The sequence below is a fragment of the Pelophylax lessonae genome (assembly GCF_965119305.1).
Source record: "Pelophylax lessonae genome assembly, chromosome: 3".
NCBI classification, from domain to species: Eukaryota; Metazoa; Chordata; class Amphibia; order Anura; family Ranidae; genus Pelophylax; species Pelophylax lessonae.
Genome location: NC_138770.1, coordinates 103,539,209 through 103,564,803, shown reverse-complemented (window position 1 = coordinate 103,564,803; position 25,595 = coordinate 103,539,209). Strand labels below are relative to the sequence as shown.

Genomic DNA, 25,595 nt, shown 5'->3' with positions numbered 1-25,595 from the left:
AGCTAGGCTACTGGCATTAGCATATACCCCTCTTAGTTTCACGGAAGTTAAGCGTGATTGGCGGTTATGTTTATTCCTGTTTGGTCTGAGGTTTTCCCGCACAGACCTGCCAATTGACGTTGTGGACCTACTGTCGCTGCTGACCCTACCACTGCCTTCAGTCCTTTGCTCCCTCCTGACTGATTCTACTTCTGGGCCCTCCCTCCCGTCTCCTAGTTTAAAAGCCCCTCCAACTTGGTGGCCATCTTTCTCCCCAAAAGAGCTGTACCGTCCCCATTAAGGTGCAGCCCATCCTTGCTAAAGAGCCGGTAGCCGACTGAGAAGTCAGCCCAGTTCTCCAGGAACCTAAACCCCTCCTTCCTACACCAGTTCCTCAGCCACTTGTTAAGTTCCCTAATCTCCTTCTGCCTCTCCTGTCTGGCTCGAGGTACAGGCAGTATTTCAGAGAAAACCACCTTGGAGGTCCTTTTCCTCAATCTATTACCTAAGTCCCTGAAATCGTTCTTTAGGATCCTCCACCTACCTTTTACTTTGTCATTAGTGCCCACATGCAACATGACCGCTGGGTCATCCCCAGCCCTGCACAATAATCTGTCTGTCAGATCTGCGATGTGCCGAACGCGGGCGCCCGGGAAACAACATACTGTTCGGTTACCGAGATCATTCTTACAGATTGCCCTCTCTGTCCTCTTGATAATTGAGTCGCCCACTACCACAACCTGTCTGACCTTTCCTGAGTTATGGCCCCCCTTCTTCTTCTTCCTGGAGCCGCCCCTTACTTCCGACACTTACTACTGGCCGACACTTACTTCTTTATCCTGTGAATAGTAGTTGGCAAACCCAGGGAAACGCTGAATGGAACAGAGACCACTGTGGCGAGGCCATTGTAGAACAGCCAAAACCTTCTGTGGGTCCATGGAGAACCCTTCAGCAGAAATTATGTAGCCCAAGAAGGCAACCCGAGACAGGTGGAATTCACATTTCTCAAGCTTACAGAAAAGCCCATTCTCATGTAACCACTACAGCACCCGTCTGACATCCAGGTAGTGTGATTCAATGGAGTCCGTGTAAATCAAGATGTCGTCCAAATAGACTAACACGCTTTGCTGCAACATATCACGAAAGACATCATTGATGAACTCCTGGAAGACAGCGGGCACATTGCACAAGCCAAAGGCATAACCACAGATTTGTAATGACCGGTTCTGATATTAAACGTGGTCTTACACTCGTCGCCCCCCTTGATCCTTACAAGGTTATACATGGCCCTTAGGTCAAGCTTGGTAAAGACCATTGTTCCCTTGAGGCGGTCGAACAATCCAGCAATCAACAGAATCGGGTATGCATTCTTGACCATGATGCTATTGAGGCCCCTATAATCAATGCAAGGTCTCAACTCACCCCCCCCCCCCTTTTTCTTTACGAAGAAAAAACCAGCACCCTCTGGAGAAGTGGACTTGCGAATGTGCCCCCGGGCAAGTGCAACCGCAACGTACTCCTCCATAGTATTATTCTCCGCAACTGAAAGATGATAAAACCCTGCCACAAGGTGGAATGGCACCAGGTTGCAAGTCTATAGCACAATCGTACGGACGATAAGGAGGAAGAGCACCAGAACACACCTTGTCAAACACATCTTAATACTCATGATATTCAGTAGGTAACACTGAATCCGAGGAGGTACAACGTACCTTAACAGGCCCGTGGATACAAACAGCGCCACACTGTGGAGACCAAGAGATGATCTCAACCAACTGCCAATCAAAGGTTGGATTATGTTTCTGAAGCCAAGGGCACCCCAAAACAATGGAGTAGAGTGGGGACGAAATAACCTGGAAACAGGTTGACTCCCTGTGAACAGCCCCTATCGCCATATCAACTGGAACAGTCTCGTGGGTAACCTGTGCCGGTTGCAGGGTTCTGCCATCAATTGCCTCAAAAACTAGTGGAGAAACACGTGGCTGCAAGAGTATGGAATTCACAGTCGGAAACGTACTGTCAATATAATAACTGCCAGCACCGGAGTCTACCAATGAGTAACCACCGAATCCGCTGCCCAGGAGAGGACAACTGTGATTAGCGGTTTATCTTTATGGGAAACTGTGGACGAGGAAATTCCACCAAAGATCTGCCCCCGACAGGACCTTAGGTGCGAGCGTTTCCAGAGCGAGTCAGACAAGATTTAAAGAAATGCCCATCAAGGCCACAATACAACAGTAAAGAGTGCAGCGCTCAAAACTGACAATTCAATAGCATAAATGTAATGACAGAAAGTCCCAGTGTGAAGAGTGATCACCCACACAAAGATAAATATGCTTCGCTTAGTGCATCCGGCAACCAGTGATGGTAGCCCCTGTATTACCAGACGGGCTAGTAGGGCATAAGACTTTCCCAGATATCAGAATGCTCAAAATGTTGATGACACAATTCGTGCAACCGATGATCCATAACCAGGCAAACTCAATGGATAGCAGACCTCTTCCTCATGTGAGCCGAGAACATTATAGCAAAAGGACTCCAATCTCCACAGCTGATTCACTCAGACATAAAAGAAAAAGGTCCTGCCAAAGTGCTTAATCCTTAAATACCATTTTATTGCTTACATAAACATATTAAATTACCTGGAAGAGCACTGAGCACAGTGCACTAATGAACGCCTGATACAAGATACACCATACTTCCAATGGATGGCGGGTGACGTCACCGGACCCTCCCACTCCGTATGCGTTACGTCCCTGGGCGGGACTTCCTCAGCAAATGAGAGGGAGAGGGACACGGCCGCTCATATAGAGCGAGAGGCTCACAGGGAACCGCCCACCGGCTGTTTATAATTCTATCCCCGGAACGCAAAGTCTATTGCCATAGAGACAACAGGGATAGCAGCCGGATTCAAAATAAAGAATGTCCACAACCTGGAAGTGAAGCTTTGTCACATAGGTGACAGTACTGCAAATATCCAGGGTACAAACATAATATACAGGGAATACCAGATCAGATATTAAATCCCTATCCTATTCAAAACAATATTCAAAATAAAATAGAACTCGGTGCAACCCAAACCAGCTGATACATTAGCACCGGTACTAAAGAATAATAATAAATGCCGGTTTTTAAAAATAAACTATCAATTACTGACAGAATTTCTACCTAAAAACCACGGAGGAGGGGCCAGGACTTCTACCAGCCATCCATTGACAACAGCAAGTGAAAAAAATCATTGTAAAAATACCACAATAAAAAATATATATCACAAACAAATTTATAGAAAAAAACCTCTTAACGGTCCAAAATAAAACAATTATGATCAAACTCAACATTAAGGCCTCTAGGAACGGAAACCTTGGTCTCATAAATCCAAAATGATTCACGGCGACTAAGTTGTTTAACATTTTCTATGCCCGAAAACTTGAGGCTCCTTGGGTCACGATTATGGACATCCCGGAAGTGACGTGATACACTGTGTGTTTTAAGGCCCTTTTTGATGTTCCCCACATGTTCTCTTAATCTAACCTGTAGGGGCCTGGACGTCCTCCCGATGTATTGCAAGCCACACCCACACTCTAACATGTAAACCACTCCTACTGTGGCACATGTAATAAAACCTTTGATAGTATAGGTTCTGTTAGTGGCTGATGCAGTAAAATCTTTTTGTTTCTTGTAATTCACCTTGGAGTGTCTACAGGCTACAAAACGCCCACATGCGTAAAAACCCATCAGGAAAGAGAATAATCTATTTTCTGACTGTACAGGGGGGTCAACTACACCCGGGGCTAGCCTGTCCCTCAATGTAGGGGCCTTTTTATAGACAAACTTTGGTCTATTCAGAAGCACAGGGCCCAAAACCCTATCCTGCTTAAGGATAAACCAGTTCTTTTCAACTATCTTCTCCAACTTCTTGTATTGAAGATTATAGTCAAAAATAAACTGATTATCCTCAACTGGTTGATTAACAACGGGTTTAGGGGCTACCAATATACTCATGTCCAGCTGTTTCACTTTGGCCACCTCCCTGGTCAATGTGTTCTTACAGTAACCCTTTTTTACAAAACGATCAACCAGTACCTCCGACTGTGATAAAAAATCACACTCCGAGGTACAGTTGCACCATAGCCTGACAAATTGTCCCCTTGGAATATTGCAAAGCCATGATCGATGATGGCAACACTCGAGCGGAATGTAAGTATTCTGATCGGTTGCCTTGAAATGATTGCACATGATGTGCAATTATTTCAAGGCAACCGATCGGAATGCTTACATTCCGCTCGAGAGTTGCCATCATCAATCGTGGCTTTGAGAGAAGACAGCCATGAGAGAAGACAGCCACCAGAGCCTCATTATTTCAGCCCATCTCTGCTGCCAGGATACGAAATTCAAGGGTATACTCGGCAACGGTTCATATACCCTGTGGAATGGACAGGAGCTGCTTTGCAGCAGAGGCAGAGCAAGCAGGCACATCAAATACCCTACAAAAGGAGGCAACAAAACTCGGGTAATTGACTATCACAGGATTATCATTCTCCCATAAGGGATTCGCTTAGCCCAAGGCCTTGTCTGAGAGCAACGAGATTAGGAAGCCCACCTTGGACCTATCAGAAGGAAACGCCTGAGGAACCATCTCATAATAAATGGCCACTTGGTTTAGGAAGCCAAGACACTGACTCGGTTCACCCCCATAGTGCTGCAGAAGGAGGGGCTGAACCTGTCATCCCTCTGGTAACAGTGACTCCAGCTGCAACTGCAGGAGCGGAAACAGAGGCAGGAGCAACAACAGAAGGAACTATCGGCCTAGCAGCACCAGGAGAAAGGTGCGCTATGCATGAAATCAACGTCTGCAACGCCTAAGCGAAATGACCCAAAAGGTGATCCTGTTGATCGAGCCTGGTAACCAGCATGGGGAGCATAGGAATACCTGCATCATCAGGATTCATGGCCCTTGGGTACTGTCAGGATGCAAGGAAACCAGACCAAACAGGAATGCAGGTAAAATAAAGCAGTTTATTGAAGCAAACAACAAACACACAGCAAGAGTGAGGAAGCGAGATCAGGAACAAGCCGGGGTCAAGTCCAGAAGCGGGTAGTCATCTAAGCCAGGGTTGATTCCAGAAGTGGGTAGTCTGCCAATGCGGGGTCATCTGCCGATGAGGGGTCGATAGCCAGGAGAGTCGTCAGCCAAGCCAAGTCATACACGGAGAACACGGAGAACCGAAGACTGCTAGCAGAGTTGCACCTTGGAGCACAACCACAAGGGCAAGGACTGCAACTCTTCACCCAGGCAGCAGGCAAGTGATGTTGCAATCTGAGTTTATAAGCAGTCTGCACATGTCCAAGATGGCTGCCAACAAGAGGGCAAGGTAAGACCTTGACAGAAACCTTTGGAGGAAAACAATCCCACATTTGACACAGCAAAGAAAGTTGATGGAAAGTAGATAGAAATCACTTTGTTATAAAAGGTCCTCTAGCAGGGTCTGCAAAAGACTCCTAATGAAGCCTGTCTCACAGAGCAACCTAAAACTACATCTTGCATGTTGGATTGTGGAAATATAGATGTATTCATGATAGTGGCCATTGAGGGCTTGTCTACTGAGCATTCTAAAATGTTCCAGCTTACCTTACAACACACTCCTCAGACACTTTGACTGAATGTGTTAATTCTGTAATACCCTCTTTGGGAACCAGGAAGCATGGCTGGATTACTTAGTTTTCACTTTGAATACCTTATTTTACTGTTGGTTTTCTCTGATTTAATACCTTTTTCCATCAATATTTTCTTTCATAGTATTTTTTCTCTTCTTTTTAATAAATTATATTTAAAAATCATTATGCTGAATCTCTAAGTGCCCGTTCACATACGTGGCGACCTCGGAGCGGCCGCCACGGACTTCATAACATTGAAGTCTATGGCGGTCGCCTCCTGGTCGCCCCAAAGAAGCTCCGGACCCTTTTTCTAAGTCGGAGCGACTTGTGTCGCTCCTATTAGAACGGGTCCGCAGCTTCCCTATGGGAGGCGACCTGTGAGGCGACCAGGTCGCCTCACAGGTCGCCTCAGTGTGAACCGGGACTAAATGCTCTTATTAGAAGGGGCGTGTAAAGGGTTACCTGCTCAGTTGGCCTGCCCCAGCGATCAATATAAATTTAATGGTGCTCAAATTGTTGTCTAATGAGCTGGAAAATCATTTTACAGGTTAAGGTTATGTGTATAAGACATCAAATTATGGTTGCAGCAGTGGGGCTGAGAGTGTTATTGTCACATGGAGACACGTAGATTGGATTTTTTGATGTCTAGCATAGTTATTCAGGTTTCTTGGGGGGGGGGGGGGGTGAAAACTTCTGATGGTGTATGCATTATATAATCTGCATCCAAAATTGTCTGTACTTTACCACCTTTTTTAGTTTTATTCAGACTAATAATAAGTCAAAACTTCCCCAATGACCTTCATCTTGATTTGCAAATAAGAGCCGTTAAATATTTATGAAAAACAGGTTGGGACATCACTATACCCATCTGAAAAAAATTTCCTTCAGCCCCATCTGGGGCATTAATGTGATTTGGAGATTGAGTCAAAAGGGTTGAAGAACAACCCCTGCTTTCATTTCTTCTTCCCAAAAGTCTTTGCACCTTTGTACCTCCTTTTTCATATGGCTAGGTTTTTTGGTTGTTTTTTTGGTTGTTCTTGTGAAAGGACTTCCTGATTCTGCTTATTGGGAAACCTTTTATCTTGTTAGATAAAAATGTGTGGATGGGAGTGGGGTGAGGGACACACCACAAGCAAAAGTCTGTCCACCAGCGAGTGAGCAACCCACCCCAAATAAAACGGGGGTGGGGAGGATTTGGTTGGGAGGAAATGGCCTACACAAGTCACCGACAGAGGCAGTCACAATTACCCCTTCTTTCTGCTGCCTGGGACCCCCCGTGGGTGTATGCTTGATCACCCCCTTCTTGCAGTGCTGCAGGCTTTCCTGCACCACTCTGCATTTATGGGAGGAGCAGTCCAGGGTCGGCAAGGAAGGAACACAAACTACCCATCTCCTGCCTGCAACTGACTGGTATATCACAATCCACGGGTTGCCAACCCCCACTTTAGTGCAATCAAAAATCATCTTATTCATTTTATATTGGAAGAAAAAGGCCAGCCATTACATCTTACCAAAATAGCACAGGTAGGATCTAAATCTTCAAACACTTGTCCAATTATGTCCAACTCGTCCAATTGTAACTGTGTCCAATTATGAATAAGGAATCTGAATATCCCCCCCCCCCCCCCCCAGTTCATACCAGGCCCTTCAGGTCTGGTATGGATTTTAAGGGTAACCCCACGCCAAAATTAAAAAAAAAAAAAAAACGTCATGAGCCCCCCCCCCCAAATCCATACCAGACCCTTATCCGAGCATGCAGCCTGGCAGCCCCCCCCCCCCCCCGAACAATACCAGGCCACTTGCCCTAAACATGGACCTGGGGCGCCCTTGTTAAAGGGGGCTTCCATATTCTGATAACCCCCTCACCCACAGACCCCCACAACCACAGCCCAGGGTGTCGGGAAGAGGCCCTTGTCTTCATCAACATGGGCACATGGTGCTTTGGGGGGCACCCCAAAGCACCCTCCCCATGTTGAGGGCAAGCAGCCTGGTATGGTTCAGGAGGGGGGAGGCCAGGCTGCATGCTTGGATAAGGGTCTGGTATGGATTTTGGGGGGGACCTTACGCCATTTTTTTTCTTTTTTAATCTTGGCGTGGAGTTCCCCTTAAAAACTATATCAGACCCAAAGGGTCTAGTATAGATTTTGGGGGGCCCCATGCTGTTTTATTTCTTTTATCTGTCATAGGGTTAAATACAGGGCAGTTTCACCCCCTTCCTACCTAGACCAATTTTCAGCTTTCAGTGCTCTATGGCATCTATGAAAAATATTGGTCAGCTTGGCATGGAGCTGATCCCCATCTTTAACATTGGCGTCTATGGGAAAATGTAGTCAGAATGACATGGCACTGCTCACCCTCTTTAACACTGGCGTCTATGGGGAATATTGGTCAGCTTGGCATGGCACTGCTCCCTGTCTTTAAACATTTGCCTACCGGGCACTTTCACTCCCTTCCTATCCAGGCCAATTTTCAGCTTTCAGTGCTCTCACACTTTGAATGACAATTGCGCGGTCATGCTACACTGTACCCATATGAAATTTTTATCATTTTTTTCACACAAATAGAGCTTTCTTTTGTTGGTATTTAATCATCTCTGGGTTTTTTTATTTCTTACAAAAAAGAAAAAAGACAGAAAATTTTGAAAAAAAAAAGTTTTTCTTATTTTCTGTCAGTAAATTTTGAAAATAAATACATTTTTCTCCTTCACTGATGTGCGCTGATGAGGTGGCAATGATGGGCACTGATAGGCTGCACTGATGGGCACTGATGAGGTGGCACTTATGGGCACTGATGAGGTGGCACTTATGGGCACTGATGAGGTGGCACTGATGAGGAGGTACAAATATGCCGCACTGATGAGCACTGATAGGAGGCACTGATGAGCACTGATAGGTGGCACTGCTGGGCACTGAGAGGTGGCACTGCTGGGCACTGAGAGGCGGCACTGACGGGCGGCACTGATGGGCACTGAGAGGCGGCACTGCTGGACACTGATGGGTGGCACTGATGGACACTGATGGGTGGCACTGATGAGCACTGATGGGCGGCACTGATGAGCACTGATGGGCAGCACCATCAGTGCCCACATTCAGTGCCCATAGTGCTGCCAGTCAGTGCTCATCAGTGCCTAGATGAGCAGGCACTGATGGGCACTGACTGGCAGCACTATGGGCACTGATTGTGGGCACTGATGGGGGGCACTGATGGAGGGCACTGTGGGCACTGATGGTGGGCACATTGTATTTTATTTACCTCTGTTGTAATCAGGGCACTGGTGATCAGTGCCCTGATTACATTTGTCTGTGTCCCTGAACGGCTGATCGGCTCTGCTCCTTCCTCACACTGCAGTCTCTGAGTGAGGAAGGAGAGCTGGCGATGAGAGATGATCTCATATGTTTACATATGAGATCATCTCTCATTGCATGGGCCGATCACGTGGTAAATGGCTGCTGTGATTGGCCATTTACCACGATCTGTGATTGGCTGTGTCCAAGGGACACGGCCGACACAGATTTTCCCTGATGCGCGCTCGCGGGAGCGCGCGGGGAGCCTGTTTCTGGGAGGCCATTTAAAGACGGCCTCCTGGAAATTCGAGTCCGCGCTGTAGCCGTCTTTCGGCTATAGCGCGGATCGGAAGAAGTTAATATTGGCGTCTATGGGAAATCTTGGTCAGCTTGGCATGGCACTGCTCATGAACTATAAGTTTTATTATATTTTACCATAAAGCTGGCACATTTGGAGTCTAACATCTTTTCTCTGAACAAACAGGCTTTTGCAGAAAGTTTTCTGAGTGTGCACTGCACGAGCTGGAACTTGTTTGATAATCGACTTTTCACAATTTTTGAAGATTAGAATATAGAAATTTGTTTCAGAGTCTAGGTGGGACTTTACACTTAGTTTATGCTAAAGTGTGAAGCCAAATGCACTGGCTGGTGTTCAGCGAAGAATGCAAAAGATCTATAAAATTCCTGTTGAGCAGGCACACAAACCAGACAGACAGATCAGACAGACATTTGGCCTCTCCTCCATGCTGTATAGCTAAAATATCATGTTTATTCTAGGTTAACCTTTTCCAGGCTTTATTGTGATTGTGATGTTAAATATGTTTATGAATATAAGTGAAAATTTTATTTGGACCTTTTTGCTCTTGACCTCTCTTTCCTGCATCTCTAGGTGAAGTGTTCAATCCGTTGACAAATCTTGGACGTGCAGTTAACAATGTGATAAACTTGGTGATGTTCGGCCGGCGCTGGGGCTACGAGGATGAAACCTTCCTGAAATTTGTCTCTGTCATTAACAATCTGTTTACTTTCATCCGGAGTCCACTAGGATTGGTCAGTGCTTTTTAACATCATTGGCATAAAGTACGCTTATCAAAAAAGAAATAGGTGGCATTGTGAAAATGAGGTCATCCTGACCTCCTGGTATTAGTGCTTGGTTAGGGCCCATTCAAACCATTAGTGCCATTTCACACATATGTGATGTCAGACATCGCATGTGATTCACACCACACTGCTATGAAAATCACATGCAATGTCTGCTCGATGCAAATTCAGCCATGCACATTGCATGGCTGAATTTGCATCACATTCGGACCAAAGTTGCACAGAATCCTTTTTTTTTGGTCCGCACCAGAATCGGATCGCATGTGTGTTCACACCTATGCAATCCGATTCCAGTCCGAACTGACAGTTCGCACTGCGATATGCAAACTAATCAGAAGGTGTCATTACCTTTGTATTGACACTCTCTGCAGTTCGCATATGGCAGTGTGAACTGCCTGCAAGTTGGGTGCGATGCAGGAACCCATAGTGGATTTGCAGGGTTCCCGCATCGCACCAATGTGAACCGGCACTTAGTGTAAGTTACATTAAGGTGGTCCATGTATGTGTTTATGCTATGGCAACAATGCTAAACTATTAAAGATAAAGACATTTGCCTAACAATCCCTGCTTCTGGCCTGGATTCAGCATCAGTTCTGCCATGGACAGAACATGTGGTCTCAAACTCTCTCTCCCTTCACTTCTGGGGTTTCAATGCAACAACCCAAAGACAGGAAGTGATATACAAATGTAGCACGACCCCCTTGGGGGTTGCTTGGTAATAGCACACCTCCTATGCACTCCCTGGACCCTGAGAAACCTCCGACCCTCTGGGCACTACAGGTTCAGACATTTTTGGTCAGTAATACTCTTAACACTTAGATACCAGTGTAACTATTTACTGGAACAGTTTACATGCAACAAGTACAAGAATAACACACCAGAATATGCAATCAAGAAATGGGTTGTAAGGGTCCATTCCCACTAGCGCGACTTGTCAGGCGACTTGGTCGCCTGGCAAGTCGCGGTCGGTCGGCTGCCATTGATTAGCACAGGACCCGTTCTAATAGGAGCGACACAAGTCGCTCCGACTTAGAAAAAGGGTCCTGTACTACTTTGGGGCGACCTGGAGGCGACTTGCATTGACTTCAATTATATGAAGTCTGTGCAAGTCGTGCCGAGGTCGCGGTGCACGCTGTGCACCGTGACTTCACAGGTCGCCCCAGCAAGTCGTGTCGCCCCTGTCTGAATGGGCTCTTAGTCTCCCAATTCCCAATAACACACGTGAGACCTGAGAGACAACACCAATTCAGTTTAAACACGTAGCATTATATATTGAAGTATATATATCTATTTATAGTAAGTGAGAGTGACTGCAATGTAATATTATGCTATTCCTCATCAATAACATGGACTTAATATCCTCAGCCAATAACTGTTACTTCTTCTTATCTAAAAAGACTCAGTCTAAATAACTGGCATAGACACTCTAAAGCTAGGGGGCCCCCTTTAGGATTAACCAATATAGTCACTATGCTAGCAAGGACTTGCTGTTCTTCGCCGGCAGTTGGAGCTCTTAATCACTTATTTAAGTGATATTTGTAATCCACAAGGGGGTAGACAATATCCAGATCCTAGTGACAGATGTATGCTGTGTACAGTCATGTGTATACTTGCGGTTTCCCAAAGATCACCAGGCACTATATTGTAGCGTCAGTGTCCAGCAGTGATCTTCCTGGCCTCTCACAGGGCTCTCTCTCTCTCCGGTGCTGCGTCCCTACACAGGAATAAGTGTTTAAATTAGAGTTGGAAGTACTCATCTGCACACTTACTCTAGGGCAGCAGATCAAACCCAGAGTCAGCATGAAAGCCAGGAAGCCAGCATTTTCATAAAGAGGTCAGTAATTACAGCCTTCACTTTTAATGACAGGATTACCTTAAAGCTCAATATAAATTATTACATAGGTAGGTTATTCATTTTAAAAACATTTGCATCAATAATAATTGAACATATGGTTTGTTAATGTAGGTAACACATTTTCTGGGATAAAATGTTGAGTCATATTGTTTCTATCATGTTAAATACCAATGTGTTCTCTTCCCTTTTCTGTTGTTGAAAAGCTGTGGCCCTCAGTAGACATAAAACTGGTTTAATATTATTTACAGTTCTTTTTTAATTTAATCTGTCCAATTTAGGGTGGTGTCAACTGGTCAGCAATGCTGACAATAAATGGGCTACAAAAAGCAAGTGTTACAACTGTTATGTGGGTGACAAATGGGAATTCGAAAAAATATACAGGCAATTTCAAAAATAGGAGTTCAGTCTTCCCCTTCCTTTCCTATACTCCATGCCTCCTGTCCGGCAACAGTTAGGAGTTCTCCCCCTCCCTCTGGCTATACATGTCCTTAGTGGCCATAGAGAGGATATGGAGACAGCAACATAACCATCGCCTTCCTTCTCTGTCCTTTCCACTTGCCACTCTGGCCACTGAATAGCAAATAAAGAGACGTTGATGTCACTACTCCTGTCAGTCAATCATTATTTGAACCAAAGGAAACTTCCAATATCCTGGAGACCACGTAATTAAACCTTTTATTTTGAGTCTCAGGGCCAAAGCCATAAAGTTCCCAGCAATAGTATCAAACCAGCATATGAGGAAAATGCAGGGGTGCATTATTTATTTGATCTGCGTTAATAACGTTTTTTTTTCTTTTCTTTTTTCTTTTCTTTTTTTTTTTAGTAGATTTTATTAATGAAAAAAAGAAGTTTACAATACATGAAATTGACTGAAGATTGTTTTACAATTTGAATACCATACATGTTACATTGTGTTCTAGTAGATGGGGGGCAAACTAATAATAGTAGACACTAAAAAAGTAGGTATAGAGCCCAGACTACCATGTCTAGGGGGGAAGGGGGAGTGAAAAAGTAGAAGGGTGTATTAAGACATATCTAACCAGTGAACAAATAACAGATAAGGATGTCAAACAGGTAACTGGATGAATCTCACAGGTTGGAAAACCAAACTAATGGGGATGGGGGGGGGGGGAGAGAGGGGGGGGGGAGAGAGAATGTGCCACTTTGGGTTGAAGTAGAGATTTCTTGGCTATGGTGTGTGGTCAAAGGTGGGCCGCCATTTGGAAAATAATCGATTCTTTGAGGTAAAATAATTGAAGTCGGTGTTAAGTTGGTCCTTGTGAAGTAATCTAAGGAGTTCCTGTTTAATTTGCGTGATGTTAGGGCATAACAGTAAGATCCAGTTTGCTAGGATAGCTCTCTGAGCTATCAGGAGTCATGGCAGGATCCAGTCCTAATGTCGGATGCTATTCCTGTGGGACGCAGTCTGAATTTGCTTGTCCCAATAGCCGAATATTAGCAGAAGAGGGTCTTTCGGGAGTTGGAGAAGGGTTATCCTAAAGATAAAAGTTAGAACTTACTCCCAGAAGGCTGAAATGAAGGTACATGACAAAAATTGATGTGTTAAGGTGGGTCTCAGTTGCTGGCACAATGGACAGACACCAGATTGAGGGTCCTTATTTATTAAGAAGGGTATGTGGGCGCGGTGTACAATTTTTAGTTGAGTTTCTCTCCAGATTTCGTTAGGTGTTATTTGTAGAGTTTTCTTGTAGCCGAGTAGTTTTTTGTTTACAATATCTGTATCTGGGAATACCTTGCCCCAATTCGCAGTTGAAGAGGTGGCGATGGTTGGAGTGATTTTACAGATGAGGGGTTTGTAAATTATAAGATATGCTATATGTTCTTGCTTGGAGCAGATGATCAGTTATCGTTTCTCTGAATCTTTTACCGCTTTCTCTGCATGCAGAGTGGATGAAGCTGGTGCATTGACCTAGGTAAAAGGCATGAGAGGTAGGAAGATCAAATTGCCTTATTATATTCTGGAAGTTATGGGGGGTGCCAGTGTCCAAGTCGCATAAATCTGCAAGTTTAGTTAGGCCCTTTTGCTGCCATATTGCAAAGGTTTTGTGCTCCTACCCTGGAAGGAAGCCAGGGTTACCTTGGATTGGCAGATGTCTAGAAATGAAGGGGGAGAGCTTCAGATGTTTTTCTCACCTCCCTCCAGGCCGTGTCCCTTAGAAGGAGATTATGTTGTAACTCTGGATTTACAGCTTTCCACTTGCAATGTAGGAGAGCTGTCAGGGAATAAGAAAGAGCCAGCTATGATTCAAAAGAATAGTTTGAGTAATGGGAGGCCTGTGAGATCCAGTCCAGACCTATTCTAATCAGTCATGACAGATTATATATCCTAATATTTGGAAGGCTGATACCATCCTTCGCTCCTGGGGAGATATAGCTTTTTTATAGCTATTCATTTTTTTTCCCTGCCAGATAAATTTTGCGATGTGTTTGTTTAGAATCTGGATATCTTTGTTTTATAAGCAGTGGAATGGTTTGTAGTGGGTAGAGTATATGGGCAAAGCTGATCATTTTTACAAGGTGACATCTCCCCAATAGTGAAAGCGGCAGACCCCTCCAGTTATCCAATTCATGAGATATTTTTTTAAGAGAGGTGGGTAGTTGAGGGTGTAGATAGAAGAGGGTTTGTTTTTAAGTTTTTAATACATTAATATAATTCATCATTCAGCCAAACATATCAGACATAGTGGCCCTATGGCTGCAGGACTGTCAGGTGGCTAGCCTGTAACAGGATCAATGCTATCTTTTCACAAACTGTACTAGTAATAAGGTAAACATTCTTACCATCTTAGGCTGGGTACACGCAGGGCAGCCAAACATGGATCAAAGTTTGGCTGGTTCAGCAGAGACTGGATGAATTTTGATCCATGTATGAGCAAGCTGGTTGTACACAAGCCAGTCTATCGACCAACTTGTGTACAACTGGCCTGTCAGGTTTTTCCCAAATGATCAGTACTGCCGACTATAGCCGGCAGCATTGATCATTGTATTCTGATGCCTTGGAAGTCTCCCTACCGTCAGAACATGGTTACACAACGGGAGTGATTCCCCCATCCACCTCGATTGTGTGGAATGGGGGAATCAGGTCATTTTTTTTTATTCAACAGGCTGGTTGAATGAAAAAAAGTTCATAACCACTTTAGGTTTGGAGGATTTTCCTGCTTAACGTCCTGGCCACTTTTTTCAACTTGGCACTGCGCGACTTTAACTGACAATTGCGCGGCCATGCAATGCTGTACCTAAACAAAATTTACATTGTTTTTTTCCCACAAACAGAGCTTTGTTTTGGTGGTATTTTATCACCTCTGCACTTTTTATTTTTTGCGATATTAATAAAAAAGTTAAAAATATTTTGCCAAAAATTGACATTTTCTACTTTGACAGTTAAAAAATATCCAATATATTCAATTTTTGTCATATATTTAGGCCAAAATGTATTAAGCTACATGTCTTTGACAAAAAAATTCTCAATGAGCTTATTTTTTCTGGTTTGCGCAAAAGTTATAGCGTCTACAAACTATGGTGTAAATACTGGAATTTACGTAGCTTTAATTTCTGACTGCCTATCTCAATTCTTGAAGTGCTAAAATGGCAGGGCAGTACAAAAACCCCCCAAATTACCACTTTTTGGAAAGTAGAAATCCTAATAAATGTAGTGAGAGGCATGTTGAGCTCATTGAATATTAAATTTTTATGTCACAGGTGTTTGAAAAATGACAAAAAAAAATATTTTTTTTTTACAAAAAGTTGTCATTGAAATGATATATTGCTCACGCATGCCATGGGCATATGTGCAATTGCACCCCAAAAAATATTTTGCTGCTTCTCCTGAGTACAGGGATACCACATGTGTGAGACTTTTTGGGAGCCTAGCTGTGTACGGGAGCCCGATAGCCAATCACCACCTTCAGAATTTAAAAGGGCGTAAATTTCTCATTGCACTTTTTCACTGCCTATCACGGTTTCGGAGGCCCTGAAATGTCAAGATAGCACAAAACCCTCCCAAATGACCCCATTTTGGAAAGTAGACACCCCAAGCTATTTACTGAGAGGCCTGGTGAGTCCATGGAATATTTTATATTTTGCCACAAGTTTTGGGAAAATTACATTTTTTGTTTATTTTTATTTCTTTTAACACAAAGTTGTCACTAAAACATAAATAGCTCACACATGACATGGGTATATGTGGAATGACACCCCAAAATACATTCTGCTGCTTCTCCTGAGTACAGGGATACCACATGTGTGAGACTTTTTGGGAGCCTAGCTGTGTACGGGACCCCGAAAACCAATCACCACTTTTAGGTTTTCTAATGGCGTAAATTGTGCAGTTCACCTCCGCACTACCTTTCACAGTTTCGGAGGCCCTAAAATTTCAAGATAGCACAAAACCCCCCCAAAATGACCCAATTTTGCAAAGTAGACACTCCAAGCTATTTGCTGAGAGGCATGGTGAGTCTATGAAATATTTTATATTTTGCCACAAGTTCCGGGAAAATTATTATTTTTTTTTGTTTTTTTACACAAAGTTGCCACTAAATGATATATAGCTCACACATGCCATGGGTATATGTGAAATGACACCCCAAAATACATTCTGCTGCTTCTCCTGAGTATGGGGATACCCCATGTGTGAGACTTTTTTGCAGTCTAGCCGCGTACAGGACCCCAAAAACCAATTGCCACTTTCAGGCTTACCAAGTGCGTAAATTGTTGATTTCACTCCTTACTACCTATCACAGTTTTGAAGGCCATGAAATTTGTTGAGAGGCATGTTGAGTGTTTTGCACGTCTCACTTTTTGTCACAAAGTTTTGGAAATTGAAAAAAGATGAAAAAAAATGCATTTTTCTTTTTTTTTCTTAATTTTTCAAATTTAATGAGAGCTGCAAAATACTTGCCATGCCTCTCAGCAAATAGCTTGGAGTGTCTACTTTGCAAAATGGGGTCATTTGGGGGGGGGGGGGGTTGTGCTATCTTGGCATTTCATGGCCTTCAAAACTGTGATAGGTAGTAAGGAGAGAAATCAACAATTTACGCCCTTAGAAAGCCTGAAGGTGGTGATTGGTTTTCGGGGTCCTGTACGCGGCTAGACTGCCAAAAAGTCTCACACATGGAGTATCCCTATACTCAGGAGAAGCAGCAGAATGTATGTGTGAATAATATATAATTTACTGACAACTTTGTGTAAAAAAAAAAAACAAAACAAATTGTCATTTTCCTGAAACTTAGGGAAAAATATAAAATACTCCATGGACTCAATATGCCTCTCAGCAAATAGCTTTGGGTGTCTACTTTCAAAAAGGGGTCATTTGGGGGGTGTTTTAACTGTTCTGGCATTTTATGCTCAATCTTAGCCACACATCACCCACTCTTCTAACCACTTGAAGACCAAGCCTTTTCTGTGACTTTTTGTTTACATGAAAAAATATTTTTTTTTACTAGAAAATTACTTTGAACCCCCAAACATTATATATATTTTTAAAGCAAAGGCCCTACAGAAAAAAATGGTGGATGTTGCAATTTTTTGTCACACGGTATTTGCGCACAGATTTTCCAAACGCAATTTTTGCGGAAAAAAATAATGTATATTTAATGCAGAAATTCACTATATAATTCCTAATTGTTTGGTAAAATGTAAAAGATCATCTTATACCGAGTGCATAGATACCAAACATGACATGCTTTAAAAATTGTGCACGCCTGTGCAGCGGCAACAAACTACGTACAGTTTTAAAAGCTTTTAAAAGTCTTTACAAGTTACCACTTTGGACTTACAGAAGAGCTCTACTGCCCTCGACCTTGCGTTCGCGGCGAAACCTCACATGCATGGTGCAATTGCGGTTTACATATGACACTAGACCAACGTTTGCATGCGCATTTGTGCGCAAGCACAGGGGGACAGGGGGCTTGATTTTATTTTTTTTGTGCTTTTTTATGTTATTTGGACACCTTTCCTTTCATTTTTTTTTTTTTTAATCCTTTTTATTGTTATCACAGTGAATTTAAATATCCCCAAATGATGGCAATCTGTAGTGACAGGTACTCTTTTTTAAAAAATTGGGGTCTTTTAGACTCTAGATCTCTCCTCTGACCTTAACGCATCTGAGCACACCAAAATTGGTGTGATAAAATGCTTTCCCAATTTCCCCAATGACGCTGATTATTTCTGGCGAAACAGAAGTCATAAAATGCTTGTAGCTTCTGGTATCTTAGGCCATAGAGAAGATTGGAGCCATTCTCATCTCCAATCAACTCTATGGTTAGATAACTGAACCACTGACTGCACTCTCGGGTTAACCAGTGGGACAAGAGAGCCCCGAGAAAAACCACAGAAGGCGGCTGGAGGGGGGGGGTAGTCCCCTCCCACTGCATGTAAACGCAGTCTAGAGGCCAATTATCCACTAGGATTGCTTTTACATGTAAGCCGACCGCTGGCTGTAAAAAATGATACCAAGATGATGCCTAAATCTGAAGGCATCATCCTGGTATAACTATTCAAAGTCCAGCAACGTACCAGTACATTGCTGGTCCTTGTTTGGCATATAGTGTAGGTTTTTTTTTTTTTTTAATGCAGCCTGTGGGCTGACGAAAAAAAAGAGAACCTAACAGAAATTACCACAGGAAAATTGTGTAGTATACACACCATTAACCGCCAAAACATCCAAACCCACTTATTTAATGGCGGGTATACATGACAATATTCCACGTATACCTAAAGGTATTTTAACTGCAGTGGGGAAATCAACCTACCACAGCGCTGACATCAGAGGTATCCATATATGCTGAGCGCAAACGCTGTTTGTGTCAGAATATATAAAATCAGTGTGGCAGCCGACGAGTACCTGCAAGAGAAACAGGTTAACAAAAGAATGAAAAGCAAACAAAGTACAGTAAAAGTACAGTAGGAAGAGTAGTAAAACATAAAAATAACTTAGACGACAACTATTTTTGGCTTTTTTATTTTATGGTTTTTTTTGTAATTTTTATTTTATGTGTTAATGGATTTTTTTTTACACTTTTTTTTTTCTTCAACGTTAAAGTTCCAGGTTCCAGGTTAGGGTCTCTCAAAATGATGATAGCCATCGAACATCTTTTGAGATCCTGTGTAAATGTGCCCTAAACTGTGCCGTGCTTTACCCTATGCTAATAATCCACTAGTGTGTGGTAGCGACGGAAAAAGTCACCATGGCAAAGACCAGGTCGGTCAGGACAGTCGGGACAATAATTACGGGTGTCACACCTTAATCCGCGCTTGCTGCAGACACGGCATCTTTTTTGGGGGTATCTTTGGGTAGGAGTACTCGGGAGGAATTACGGAAAATGCCTCTCATGCAGCCAGCTCACTGCATCTGGTTGGGGAAGTTGGGCAGGAGCACCAGCTGGATACAGAAGGGCTGTGATTATCTCTTCCTGGTACTGTAGGAAGGATAATGTTCCGGCAGATTCTTTGTATAAGACAAAAGTGTTGTAAATAGCCAATTGAAATAGGTATACAGACACTTTTTTGTACCAGCGTCTGGCCTTACGGCAATTAAGTATGGTCCCATCATCTGGTTGTTGAAGTCCAAGCCTCCCATTTTACGGTTATAGTCGTGGACACAGAGGGGCTTCTCAACAAGAACACCGGTGACCGTAGTAATTTCGACTGCTGTGTCTGGGTGAATGGAGGACAGAACGAAAATGTTCAGTTTATCCCTCCACTTCACTGCAAGCAATTCATCGAACCTCAAGCACGCTCTCTCCCCCGGACTCAGTGGGGCATTTACTAGCCGTTGGGGGAAGCGAGGTGTCTAAAAAGTGGCACGCTTGAATAAAAATTGTCCACGTACAAGTGGTACCCCTTTCTAAATAAGGGTGACACCAAGTCTCAAACTACCTTACAGCTTCTCCCTATGTAGTCTGGGCATTCGGGGGGCTCCACAGTGCTATCTTTTCCCTCATAGACACGGAAACTAACTGTATAGCCTGTGGCCCTGCCACACAGCTTGTACAGTTTGACCCTATCTGCCACGCTTGCTGGCAAGATACTGTTTCATAGCAAGGCGGCTAGTAAACTTTATCAGGGACTCGTCAACGCAGACATCTTGCTTGTGGGTAAACAAGGCTGCAAACCAATGATTGAAGTGGTCTACGAGGGGCCGAATTTTGAAGAGCCGATCATATTCAGGGTCTCCCCGAGGACGACAGAATTCATTGTCATTGAAATGCATGAACCAAAATATTTGTTCGTATCGATGTAAAGATGGTACAGCGCCACTAAATGGAATAACTAACTAAAGGAAAGGAGGTGAACCAATGTCCATAAGTCCATGTGGAGGAAAAGGATTCAAATGCTGAAAATGTAGCCACAGATCCAACAAAATTCTTGCAAATGGAGTTTCTTGGCAGAGATCACACAAACAATAAAGGATGTACCCTTACCAGACAGTTGGACCCCCTGTTAAGGAAGGTCAAACAGGCGTGCGAAGTCAGTCACCAGAAACGAATAGACAACCCAATTCCTCTCCGAACAGCCACAGAACATCCGCATAGGACCATGTAACTGCTTGATACAGGCATGTTAATCGATTGATTGGCCGCGGCTGGAACAGCGTGACTGCATGGGGGCTAGCGTATCTGACGCGTTTCATCCTGCAAAGGCGTTTTCAAAGGCAAAAGCCCTCCACATGCAGCACGCTTTTATAGGATGCCCCAGATCGTTTGGAATGTGGCCATGTTGTCACTTCCGGTGCGTGATGACGCACTTCCGCTTCCGGTGCGCGATGACGCGCTTCCGCTTCCGGTGCGTGATGACGCACTTCCGGTCGAGGCGTGCGTGATGACGCACTTCCGGTTTATCGATCAGCATTGCTGTGAGGCGGTGCTGAACTTACAGAAGCCTGGCGTAGGAAGCTCAAGATAGAGGCAGAGAAGACAGTCAGCAATGGAGGATGGAGGTCCTCCGACCGCCCAAGGCCAGCCAGAAAGGACCCATCACATCGCAAACCGTCCCCCCAAACCATAAACCAACATCCAGCCAGCAAATTGGGAATTGTGGTCCAACCACATTACAAACGATCTTATATGCAATGTGTAATTGCATAATAAAAACAGGTAAATTTGCAACCAGGTTAAATACAAAAAACACAAATAAAAACAAGTGCATTATATATAAAACCAAATTAAATAAGTTACAAACCATAACAAATGATAAAATTCAAACCCATCTGCATGCAATAAATTGAAGTTGAATAAATTGAAGGTCACATAGTATATATGAAATACTATAGTGCTCAATCTAGTACATTGCCCAGTGGTATCTATATATCAGCTGGGACAGCAAACCCTCCAAAACTGTTCAAAGTAAGGGAAGGAAAAATGGGATAAGCAAATTGGCAGTAAAAAGATGGTACTTCCTTAACGGTCTTACACCTAGGGGTACAGAAAAAGGTTCCCAAGCAGTGCACTCAAGATGTTGTACTCGGATGCGGTGCAATGCCGGGGGTACTGGGACACGAGAGAAAAAGACAATAGACAACAAGTGGAAGAGGGTCTAGGGAGTCAATCTGCCAATCAGCTGTTGTTGATAAAGCAGTTGACATCCCAATCCACGTTGAGACCAAAGGGGGTGTAACACTTCAGGTCAAAAATCCACCTGGTCTAAAGTCGTGAGATCTCCCTCCTCACATTGCTCCCCCTCCAGTGTGGGGTAAATTTGTCAATGGCTATAATCCTAGTCCCAGCAGCTTTTTTATGGTGACATTCCAGGTAATGTCTCGAAACGGAATGTTTCGGAAAACCTCGACGGATATTACCAAGATGTTCATTCACTCTAGTTTTCATGGCTCGGGTGGTCCTGCCCACGTACTGGTACCCGCACGGGCATTCCAGCATATAGACTACGTTCTCTGTTGTACATGTGATGAACGTGTCGATAGGGTAACTTTTCTGTGTGGCGTTGGAACGAAATGATAGAACCTTTCGTTCCTTTATGGCATTGGCTTTGCAAACCACACATCGCCTACAAGGGAAGAACCCTTTTATCTCAGGAAAGAGGTGAGTGGTCCTAGCAGGAGGGTCCACAATATTTGGTGCCACCCTGAGTCTCAAAGGCGGAGCGCCCTTAAACACCACTGTGGGCCTTTCTCCAACAACAGGAGCCAACACTCTATCATTTTTCAATACATTCCAATGTCGGTTAAAGATTTTCCTGATATCCCGAAATTGGTGAGTGTATGGGGTCACAAAAGCGGTGGTGAATGCTGTATTAGGCTCCCTGTTAGCCCTAGAACCTGCTAGCATGCTTGTTCTATCTAGGCCAGCCACTTCCTGAATCGCTAAATCCAGTTCAGAGTTAGAGTACCCTTTATCTAGGAACCTCCCTTTAAGGACTCGTGCTTGCTGAAAGTAGTCCTCGATTAGGGTGCAATTCCTACGGATCCTTGTAAACTGGCTTTTGGGCACCGACTTAAGCCACGAGGGGTGATGGTAACTGTCAGTCCCAATATAGCCATTACGATCCGTGGCTTTAAAAAAAGTTGTAGTCACCAATTCGCTACCTTTAACTGTAATGTTGAGGTCGAGGAAGTGAATATTGGATGAACTCGCCTCATGTTGTAGGCGTATCCCAAAGATATTAGTGTTCAAATCCTCAAAAAACTGGGAAAGGGACTCGACGGTGCCATTCCAAATGAGGAGCACATCGTCGATGTACCTTTTCCACATCACTAGCTCATCACGTTGGTCCCTAAAGATGAAATCCTCCTTCCACTTTGCCATGAACAAGTTCGCCATGCTAGGGGCGAACTTGGCACCCATGGCAACTCCCCTGGTCTGGAGGTAATAAGTACCCCCAAACCAGAAGTAGTTGTGGGTCATGGCAAAGGAGAGGAGATTTAGGACCAATTCCCTTTGTGCTGGGATGAGCAGTGGGTCCCTCTGTAGGAAGGAAGAAACTGCCTGGTGTCCGTGCTCGTGGGAAATGATAGTGTAGAGGGAGGCAACATCTGCGGTGGCCAGCAGATAGCCCTCCCTCCACTGTATCCCATCCAAGAGCCGGATCACCTGTGTCAAATCCCTCAGAAAGGTGGGGGTGGAAACCACCAATGGCTGTAGGTACCCGTCAATGTACTTACCAACCCTTGAGGTCACAGAATCTATCCCGCTGATGATGGGGCGGCCCGGCGGGTTAACCGGATTCTTGTGGACCTTAGGGAGGTAGTACATGACGGATACCCTTGGAGCCATAGGGATCAAAAACAGTTTCTCCTTTTTATTGAGGATATTGTCCTCAAAAGCCTTCTCTACTAGTGTAGTAAGCTCTTTCTTATATTTACGGGTGGGATTGGATCTTAGAAGTGAATAAGTGTCCCGATCCGACAGGATATTGGACATCTCTGTCAGATATGCTGTCTTATCCAAGACCACAATCCCCCCTCCCTTGTCTGCTGGTCTAACCACCAGATCATCTCTAGACTGCAGAGATTTTAACCCAACATCAAACCTCTTATCGGCATACATGCGTTTGATCTCCAGTTTTTCCAAATCCTTAATCACCAGGTCCTTGAACACGCCCAGTGAAGGAGCCAAGGGACCAGGGGGATTGAACAAAGAGGCATTGGAAAGATTGGAGTGCCTGATGCCTTCTCTGGTCTGAATGGAATTTCTGACAGGGTTGGAAAGAATATAGCATTTAACATTGAGCCCTGGACATATCAGCAGAGAACACGTGCATTTGGTGAATTGGGTCAGTGGACCAATATAACCGCAATTCACTCTTTTTGTAATGCCCATGTTGAAGGATAGGCCCAGAAAGGTCTTAAAATCGGAAACCGTTATAGAATTCCAGGCCAATGGTCTGGCAAGGGGCGAATTTGGGATGGTGGCGATGAATTGACGTGCATATAAATTTGATTGATCCACAATAGATCTGTAAAGATCTTCAGTGAAAAACAGCTCAAAAAATTAAGGGAATTAAAACCAGCTGTTTCCACTCGAATTCCGGGTTGGGCAGTGAATGGGGGAAGTACGGGTGCTGTAGAATCTGTGGGCTGCCAATTAGGATATGCCAGCGCTCCAGGGAGGACACTATGGGCTCTATAGGCCTGTCTTCGAATACGAGGTGGCAGCGGGCCAATACTCATGCTAGACACCACACCAACTTCAACTGCACTTATGGGACTCGCCACGTCACCAAGTCTTACTGCAGTGCTGTTTGTACTAGGTCCAGGGTGTATTAGGTCGCTCGTGCTTGCCAGATCACAAGAAGTGTGAGCGGCACTAGTACTGGCACTCTGCTGCATACGAGAAACATCCAGTTCTTGCATCTCAGCAACTCCAGAATGGGGTCAGGTATGCCTGACCTTAGCAGGGACCCACCCGTCGTCGGAGCTGTCTGTCAGGGAGCCGCTGCTGTCTACAGGTTCATATACTGACCCTGATTCTGTCAGTGAGGCTTCCCCATTGCTCTCATCTGATATGGTCAGTATACTGTAAGCCTCTGCACTACTGTACCACCATTTGGACATTTTATCAACTAAATTTACCGATACAGTAGTGTGACTAACGGGTAAAAAAGCAAGTGTTTGTCAAGGACTATTTGGTCGCTACAAAAAAAAAACTGCTAGTGCTAGCAGAGATCAGGCCTGACTCTGCTAACGCAGCGGTTTTGTGTGATTTGTGTTTTTTGTAAGTGACAGTAATCTATTGATTACTGCACTTGCCTGGGTAGGGTGGGCTGGGCGGAGGGGCTAAACGCAGGTGCTGTCAGGAATCAGTGCTGATTGTGCAAACACTGCCTTTTGGGAACACTAAGCTATGGGGACACTAGTATAGTTCTGATCAGAACAGATATTGATCTGTTCAAACACTATACTAGTAATAGGGGTGTGTATGTATGTGTGTGTATGTGTATTAGTGTAATTGACTAGCCTAACTAGCGTCACCCGTGACACTAATACAGTGATCGGTAATCACTGTATATAGTGAACACTGTGACAGGGCAGTGATGGGGCTAACTGGGGGAGATCAAGGGGCTAAACCTTTATAGGGGATAGTCGGCGGGTGGCCTAAACCTATTTGGGCCTAGCGCAATCGCAAACTGGTGTCACAAGTGACACTAATACAGTGATCAGTAGTTATCTGATATACTGTATATATTAGTGCACTGTGTGATAGGGAGTGAAGGCTTTAACTGGGGGAGATCAAGGGGTTCAAATTTTATTAGGGGATAGATGGCGGGTGCCCTAACCCTATTTAGGCCTAGCGCAAGCGTAAACTGGGGTCACAAGTGACACTAATACAGTGATCAGTAGTTATCTGATATACTGTATATATTAGTGCACGGTGTGATAGGGAGTGAAGGGTTTAACTGGGGGAGATCAAGGGGTTAAAAGTTTATTAATGGATAGATGGCGGGTGCCCTAACCCTATTTGGGCCTAGCGCAAGAGCAAATTAGGGTCACAAGTGACACTAAATACAGTGATCAGTAAAAGATCTGTATACCACTGTATATAGTGTTCACTGTGAGGGTTTGGGGGGGGGGGATCAGGGGTGATCAAGGGGTTAAATTTGCATATGTGAGGTAGTGTCAGTGTAGTCTTAGGTGGAACTCACGTTTTAGATGCTTCTCCTTCTTCTCCTGGAACCCAAAGGGCCCCAGAAGGGAAAATGACATCACTTCCCCTACCTGTGTTTACATTACACAGACAGGGGACATGATG

The 25,595-nt window shown here is 44.3% G+C and overlaps 1 protein-coding gene across 1 annotated transcript in view; it reads left to right on the top strand.

Moving 5' to 3' along the window:
• The window catches only part of LOC309549733 (cytochrome P450 2G1-like), a 101,646-nt gene that overhangs the window by 37,171 nt on the left and 38,880 nt on the right, over window positions 1-25,595 (top strand). Inside the window, exon 5 of the mRNA XM_082250224.1 lies at window positions 9,808-9,968. Within this exon, the coding sequence (XP_082106350.1) occupies window positions 9,808-9,968 (161 nt within the window). The remainder of the gene's footprint in view (window positions 1-9,807; window positions 9,969-25,595) is intronic.